The sequence below is a fragment of the Ranitomeya imitator genome, chromosome 7 (assembly GCF_032444005.1).
Source record: "Ranitomeya imitator isolate aRanImi1 chromosome 7, aRanImi1.pri, whole genome shotgun sequence".
In the NCBI taxonomy this organism is placed as follows: Eukaryota; Metazoa; Chordata; class Amphibia; order Anura; family Dendrobatidae; genus Ranitomeya; species Ranitomeya imitator.
The window spans coordinates 215109262-215118243 of record NC_091288.1 but is presented as its reverse complement, the minus strand read 5'-3'; the positions used below and the strand labels follow the sequence as shown (position 1 = coordinate 215118243).

Here is an 8982-nt window from a genome sequence, read left to right as displayed (position 1 = left end):
GTATGGATCAATCTCACTATCATAAATACATTGTTGGATAAATCCTACTAATAAAGTGATAATAAATATTCCTAATGGCAAATAATAAGGTATAAGAACCTCACAAATAGCGAAAATGCAAAAAGACAGATAGCTTAGTAGTGACATAGTGTCAAAGAGAAAGGTTCTAATGGGTTAAATTGGGTGTGCAGCATTCACAGGAGGGAGACCACTGATTCACAGCTGAATGCAGTGACAGTATGATAAATGTACAGACCAGGGGTAAAAAGCCCTAAACAAATGCTGAGAGTGTTAAGACCCCCAGAGGAAGCTGTAGGCGAAACGCACATCAGAGGTGCCTTGTTGGCTGCCACACAGGGTTTTTTTTTTACCTCCTTATACTAACTTTCGTCTATTTCTACAATCTTTTTCCAGCTACACAGCATTCATCAATTTCTACACAGGGCACTTTTTCCTTTCTATTTGTGAATATATTGCCTCTTTTTTTATTAATGGTTACCTTTGGGAATTTCTCTCAGCATTTGCTGTGTTTAGTCATGCTCCTGTGGATGCTGCAAAACCCAGTTTAGCCAATTAGTACCTTGTTCTTTGGTTTATTTTGGAGGCTCCCTGTGTGATTTATCCCTTTGTTTGACATTTTCCCTTTTTATATATATATTTTTTTAGAAAAATTTGTCTCGTGAGTTGTTCAATAAGGAATTATTTTTTTTTACTTACTTTGGCTAACACTCCTGAATCGTTATGGGTTTTCTGATCTAAATGGGATAATCTTCAACATTTTTGGTTTATTGTAGGGGTTAATTTCTCTGGAGAAACTCTCCGCCCTTCTTATAGGAAGAAACTTTTCCACTTCCTGCTCTTTCCCACCACAATGGCGTCTGCGGAGCTGAGGGACGAGCTGAACTGCTCCATCTGCCTGAGCCTCTATACAGATCCCGTATCCCTGAGATGTGGACACAACTTCTGCCGCTCGTGTATTGTGAGTGTGCTGGATGCACAGGAGGCGGCTGGAGGGTATTCCTGTCCTGACTGCAGAGCAGAATATCCGGAGCGTCCGGCCCTGGAGAAGAACCGGAAGCTTGAGAACATAGTGGAGCGTTTCTCATCTACTCAGCCTGATATGGAGGAGACCAGGATCTTCTGTACTTACTGTGATTCTCCTGCCCCGGCTGTAAGAACATGTCTACAGTGTGAGGCGTCTTTTTGTGAAAAACACCTAAGCAGACACAGTAAGTCTCCAGAACATACCTTAGTTGACCCCACTGATACCCTGGAGGAAAGAAAATGCTCCACACACAAGGAGATGCTGAAATACTACTGTCCTATAGACGCTACCTGTCTGTGTGTGTCCTGCTGCGTGGTCGGAGACCATAAGGGACATGATGCGGCGCTATTGGACATGGCCTTTCAGAAAGAGAAGGAGAAATTGGAGAACATCATGGAGAAACTGACATCTGAGCAGGAGGACATTGAGACGAGAGTCCACAACCTACAGGATCATAGGAAAGATGAGAAGATGAGGTCCACCGAGATCGCTAAGAGAGTCCACTACTTGTTCAAAGACCTCAGGAATCAACTGAGCGCATTAGAGAGAAAAGTCCTTTGTGAGATCTCCAGGCAGGAAAATCAAGTCTTGTTGCCAATCAGCAACTTAATCCAAGAACTCGAGAAGCAAAGATACGAGCTCGCAATTAAGATCCATCAGGCTGAGGAGTTGTGTAAGGTCCACGACCCTCTCGTCTTCCTGACGGAGCTGAACAGAAGTGATGGGATCAGTCACAGGACCCCCGATGTCATCGGTGAGGTGAAGAACATTGGGACTCAGAACCACATGTCAGTCTCACAGGTCTTACACCAGGGACTTGCACGCTTTTCGGACGACATGTTTATGAGGATAAAGAGACAGTTCTCAGTGATGGAGAAGTCGGACATATTACTGGATATAGATACGGCCCATAATAACATTATTATATCACAAGATCTCAGATCTGCTTCTTATTCTGCTACATCACAGAACAGACTCAACGGGCCCAAGAGGTTCAAGTCCCGTCAAGTCTTTAGTTCCTGCAGCGTCTCCTCCGGGAGACATTACTGGGAGGTGGATGTTAGTCAGGCGGAGAGATGGCTCATAGGATTGGCCGGGCAAAGTCTGGAGAGGAAGGTGGTGGGTAACGAATCATTCCTTGGGTATAACGACAAGTCTTGGGCATTATGTTCAAATTACTTTTTTACGGCACGTCATAACAATACTCCTAAACAGCTGGTCTCTGACCCTCAGGTGCGGGTTGTGGGGATCTATCTGGATTATGAGGCCGGGCGTTTGTCCTTCGTTCAGGTGTGTGATCCCATCAGACACTTGCACACCTTCACCGCCTCCTTCTCCGAGCCACTGCACCTCGCCTTTTATCTATTCCCAGACTCTTGCCTCAGAATCGTTAACTAATCTTAAATCTGGCTGTTGTTCTCAGGTAGCTGCCATTTAAGATCCACGAAAAGTGCAAATATTTACCACAGGTATGTGCGGCCTCTGGCACTGTTACTGAGGGTGTGTTCACGTGTGACGACACTCCTACATTGCGGCCGGCCTGTACTTTTGACCCCCTGAAGAACCTGTTATGTTTCTTGTTGTTCCTTTTTTTTCATCCAAACTAGAAGACCTCTTGATCCAAGACAACATTCTGATGATTCAGATCTCTGGGTGGGATTATGGTAAAATGTGTAGGGAGAGGACAAGATGGAGATGCCTCATAGCCTTTGGTAACACGGTATGGATATCCCGTCTCCTCAATAATCTCCTGATAACTCACCACATATAACCTCTGATCCTCACAAGACCTCCTTCTTTGCTCTCCTCTAGTTGGTTCCTCACACATATTTTTCCAAGATTTCCTAGATCCTGAACTCTTCAAAGAAAACCTAAAAACCATGTGTATAACTTAAAATCACCCTGCTGACTTTACACCACCATGTAGCATCTTCTACGCTCACTTGTTGTCTGCTTTCCCCTTCCGTTGTATATGGTGAACCTTGGGATGGTCTTACCTCCCTCTGCCCAGTCTATCACTAACCTATGGTGCATTTAGGGTGGTCCGCCCCCCATGACCCCTAAACAACGGCTGATCGGCTATGTAGAAGCCAATTTGTGATGGTTGAATAGTCTGTTTAAACACGGCCAACTAGACTTCCATGGGCACAGAACGATCGTTAACAAGACCGGTCTGTGTGCATAGACAACCTTTGTTCTCGGCAGCACATGTCCTACTTACATAGGACAATGTGCTGCCGAGAGTGATGATTTTTAAGCCATCTTAAAAGTAATTTCACATTTGGTTCTTTCGTTGGATGGCTGGTAGCCTGTTTCTACTGGCCGATTATTGTGAAATGAGTATTTCTAGGAAGGTTTCAGAAAGACATGTTGGGACGTTTAGTACCACAATGCCTGAAAGATGCTGGCGCAGGAGAGGAGACATGACAAATATAATGATCACTAATATGTAAAATATGCACTAAACGGTTGGTTTCCTTGCAACCATTTTTTTTTTACAACTGACCTTAACCAGTGACTCGTTTCCCCCCCCCCCCCCCCATAAATCAATAGAAAATAAGAAACTTCGTAACACGTCATATCAGAGAAATCTTCTTCCTCCTTCTGATAATTCATTCTCAATTCTAGGGTAAAATGTGCTTCCAGTGAACACAGATTCTCCCATTACTTAGATAAGAGATGACGGTTAGTGCTTATAAAGTTCTATGGAGAACTAGAACTGACATCTCAGGAGAACTTGCAGGAGAATGTCTCCATAGATAATGTAAAAGCACCGATTGTCATCTCCTATCTCAGTACTGGGAACCTCTGTCTTCACTGACTTCTGATGTTAGAGATTTTACCCACAAATTGTGAGAACGAGATCGGTCCAGGAACAGAAAGAATCAGATGTCTTTGAGAAGATATATTGTAAAGTTGCTTATTTTAACATTTTTATTATTGATGTTAAATTAAAACGACGGTCACTCTCTAAACCTAGTGCTGCAGGGTTCAGGCTCTGGAGGCGGTTAATAATACCGTATAGTGTATTATATATATATATATGCGCCATATTCTGCCTGCAGGTGGCAGCGGAGTCTTTGCTCTGCTTTTTGACGTTGTTGTCTCTTGGGCTACAGTAGGCGGCGGAGGGAGCGGCTATCACCAGGGACACTATGGCTAGAGCGCCCAAATATGCTCTTCATAGTAGGTGCCCTCACCAACATTCACACCCTCATGGCCTCTGAAGGACCCCAAGTGGTGAAGTCTGCGGCCCTGAACCCATACTTGAGAATTTTCTGCCTCGACTCTGTGAGATTTGGCTGCAAAGTGTGGACGATCGATAATTATTATTACAATCCAATATAACGTTTGAGTCGTTGAATTGTTACTGGTGATGAGTGAACGTTCTGAGATAAGGTCCTATCCGAGCATGTCGAGCAGCCGCGGGGACTGGAGCATAGTTATCGATCACACCGAATACACTCTGTTAGCGCCCGGATAGGACCTGACCTGAGCACGTTCATCACTAATTGTTGTACATTTATGTGCCTCACACAATAAAATAATTCATATTTCGTACTAACGCGTTCGATAGATTCTAGAAACATCTGCGAGCCATCCGCAGTATTGGGACCAATCCACATTCTGTGTGGCAGCCATGTTTTCTGATCTGTAAACTAACAGTATGACGCATAGTTTCACACATGGTCGGACCGGGACTAAAAAACATGGCCGCCGCGCGGGGAGCTCACTAATCCTTCCCCTAGTTAGTGCAGCTGAGTTGTTCTCTCAGGAGAAGACCTAGATCTTCCTTCTTTCTTGGGTGACCCTTGTACCGACCATGAAATCTTTCCTTGAGTGATGCCTTCATGTGTCGGCAACATCTTGCCACCCCTATGTCAGTTAATCACTCTCTTTCGATGATAAGAGGCCCCTGAAATAATACAGCTTTTCCTGAAGAAAGAGCGGCCATTGATTGCTGCAAAGAACATTGTCCATCTGCTTGTAAACCTGAGGGATCGTTTGGTTGTAGAGCAGAAAATGCGCAGTGAGATCTCCAGACGGGAAGTTCAAATGTCTCTGTCGGTCTCCGATCTGAGCAAGGAGCTCGAGACATAGAAAATGGCTCGGTCTTGGCAAGCAATCAAAACCAGAGAGTGAACATTACGTCTGTCACTATAAGATGGTGATGACTTGTGACGTAAACCTCCATCATCGAGCGGCTCTGTGGTGCTCCTTGATCATCCCGAGCACGAGAGAGTTGTGTATCCTTCTGCACCATTTCTGCATTCCTCCAATGCATCTACACAGGGCCGGCGTCAGCACTCGGCGCACCCAGGCAAGTGTCGGGGCCCTGAGCAGGCGGTGGGGCCACTTGCCGTCATGGACACCGGCGCACTATGCGATACTTACCACTCCATGCGGCGGCATCTTCCGCATCTTTTGTCTGTGACGTTCAGGTCAGAGGGCGCGATGACGTCAAGTCTGTGCACCCTCTGAATGAACAGTCATGGTGCAAAGAGCCGGAAAAAGCTGACACAGCGGAGTCTGGAGCAGAGCAGTGGCCAGCGACGAGAGGTTAGTATTTAATTTTTTTTGGAGCATTATGTATGGGGACCATCATACACTGGCGCATCACATATGGGGCCCATTATATATGGAGCATTTTATGGGGAATATTCTGTTTGGAGCAATATATGGGGCTCATTATACTATATGGAGCAATACTATATATGGGGCTCATTATACTATATGGGGCGGTTAATTTTAATGTTGAGAGATAGAATCTCAAAAATAAAATCCAGAAAATCGCATTAAATAAATTATATAAATGTTGCATTTTGCAGTGAGAAATAAGTATTTGATCCCCTACCAACCATTAAGAGTTCGGGCTCCAACAGACCATTTAGAAGCTCCTAATCAACTCGTTACCTGCATTAAAGACAGCTGTCTTACATAGTCACCTGTATAAAAGTCTCCTGTTCACAGACTCAATTAATCAGTCAGACTTTAACCTCTACAACATGGGCAAGACCAAAGAGCCTTCTAAGGATGTCAGAGACAAGATCATAGACCTGCACAAAGCTGGAATTGGCTACAAAACCATAAGTAAGATGCTGGGTGAGAAAGAGGCAACTGTTGGTGCAATGGTAAGAAAATGGAAGAAATACAAAATGACTGTCAGTCGACATTGATCTGGGGCACCATGCAAAATCTCACCTCGTGGGGTATCCTTGATCATGAGGAAGGTGATAGATCAGCCTAAAACTACACGGGGGGGGGGGGGGGACTTGTTAATGATCTCAAGGCAGCTGGGACCACAGTCACCAAGAAAACCATTGGCAACACATTACGCTATAAAGGTTTAAAATCCTGCAATGCCTGTAAGGTAAGGTAAGGCTCTAAAAGGCACATGGGCAGGCCGTCTGAAGTATCCCAATGAACACCTGGATGATTCTGTGAGTGATTGGTATAAGATGCTGTGGTCAGATGAGACAAACATTGAGGTCTTTGGCATTAACTCAACTCACCATGTTTGGAGGAAGAGAAATGCTTCCTATGATATAAAGAACACCATCCCCACTGTCAAGCATGGAGGTGGGAACATTATGTTTTGTGGGTGTTTCTCTGCTAAGGGCACCGGACTACTTCACCTCATCAATGTGAGAATGGATGGAGCCACGTACCGTAAAATCCTGAGTGACAACCTCTTTCCCTCTGCCAGGACGATAAAAATGGGTTGTGGCTTGATCTTCCAGCAAAACAATAACCCAAAACATACAGCCAAGGCAACAAAGGAGTGGCTCAAAAAGAAGCACATTAAGGTAATGGAGTGTCCTAGCCAGTCTCTAGACCTTAATCCCATAGAAAACTTATGGAGGGAGTTGAAGCTCCGAGTTGCCAAGCGACAGCCTCAAAATTTTAATGATTTAGAGATGATCTGCAAAGAGGAGTGGACCAAAATTCCTCCTGACATGTGCGCAAACCTCATCATCAACTACAAGGAACGTCCGACTGCTGTGCTTGCCAACAAGGGTTTTTGCCACCAAGTATTAAGTCTGGTTTGCCAGAGGGATGAAATACTTATTTCTCACTGCAAAATGCAAATAAATTTATAAGATTTATACAATGTGATTTTTTGATATTCTATCTCTCAATGTTAAAATTGACCTACCCTTAAAATTATAGACTCTTCATGTCTTTGTCAGTGGGCAAACGTACAAAATCAGCAAAGGATCAAATACTTATTTCCCCCACTATATGGGACTCATTCTATTGTATGGAGCAATATATGGGGCTCATTATACTATATAAAGCACTATGTGGTGTCCATAATACTGTATGGTGCAATATATGGGGCTTAATATATTGTATGGAGTAATATATGGGGCTCATTATACTGTATAGATGACTGTGATGCCCATAATACTGTATAGTGGACTATGTGGTGCCCATAATACTGTATGGAGCAATATATGAGGCTCATTATGCTGTATGGAACACTATGTGGTGCCCATAATACTGTATATAGGACTATGTGGTGCCCATAATACTGTATGGAGGACTATGTGGTGCCAATAATACCTTATGGAGCACTATATGAGACTCATTATACTGTATGGAGCACTATGTGGTGCCCATAATACTGTATGTAGGACTATGTGGTGCCCATAATACTGTATGGAGCAATATATGAGGCTCAGTATACTGTATGGAGCACTATGTGGTGCCCATAATACTGTATAGAGGACTATGTGGTGCCCATAATACTGTATGGAGCAATATACAAGGCTCATTATACTGTATGGAGCACTATGTGGTGCCCATAATACTGTATAGAGGGCTATGTGGTGCCCATAATACTCTATGGAGCACTATATGAGGCTCATTATACTGTATGGAGCACTGTGTGGTGCCCATAATACTGTATGTAGGACTATGTGGCGCCCATAGTACTCTATGGAGCACTATATGAGGCTCATTATACTGTATGGAGCACTATGTGGTGCCCATAATACTGTATAGAGGACTATGTGGTGCCCATAATACTGTATGGAGCAATATATGATGCTCAGTATACTGTATGGAACACTATGCGGTGCCCATAATACTGTATAGAGGACTACGTCGTGCCCATAATACTGTACGGAGCAATATACGAGGCTCATTATACTGTATGGAGCACTATGTGGTGCCCATAATACTGTATAGAGGGCTATGTGGTGCCCATAATACTGTATGGAGGACTATGTGGTGCCCATAATACTGTATGGAGGACTATGTGGTGCCCATAATACTGTATGGAGGACTATGTGGTGCCCATAAGGCTAGGTTCACACTACGTTAGTGCAGTCCGTTCAACATATCCGTTAAACGGACTGCACTAACGCAAGTGCCGGCGCTTGCACAGCGCTAGCGCAGATGGAGCTTCTGCTAGCTCCATCTGTGCTAGCAGTGACGGACCTGGAAACGCTGAAGCCCACGTCTCGGGTCCGTCACTCAAATGACGGCACATCACTAGCGATGCGTCCGACATTGCAGTCTATGGCGGCGTTAACGGACTACGTTACACCGCGTTCCGCCACGGTGTAACGTAGTCCGTTAAATGTTGAGCCATAGCGCAATGTGAACCAAGCCTAATACTGTATGGAGGACTATGTGGTGCCCATAATACTGTATGAAGGACTATGTGGGGCCCATAATACTGTATGGAGGACTATATGGTGCCCATAATACTGTATGAAGGACTATGTGGTGCCTATAATACTGTATGAAGGACTATGTGGTGCCTATAATACTGTATGAAGGACTATGTGGGGCCCATAATACTGTATGGAGGACTATATGGTGCCCATAATACTGTATGAAGGACTATGTGGTGCCTATAATACTGTATGAAGGACTATGTGGGGCCCATAATACTGTATGGAGGTCTATGTGGTGCCCATAATACT

The 8982-nt window shown here is 44.3% G+C and overlaps 1 protein-coding gene across 1 annotated transcript; it reads left to right on the top strand.

The window, feature by feature from the left end:
• The first annotated feature begins 859 nt into the window (after positions 1–859).
• LOC138645455 (E3 ubiquitin/ISG15 ligase TRIM25-like) lies at positions 860–4606 on the top strand. Its single transcript, XM_069734793.1, has one exon. It carries the CDS (start codon positions 872–874, stop codon positions 2441–2443), a length of 1572 nt encoding a protein of 523 aa, XP_069590894.1. The 5' UTR covers positions 860–871; the 3' UTR covers positions 2444–4606.
• The last annotated feature ends 4376 nt before the right edge of the window (positions 4607–8982 follow it).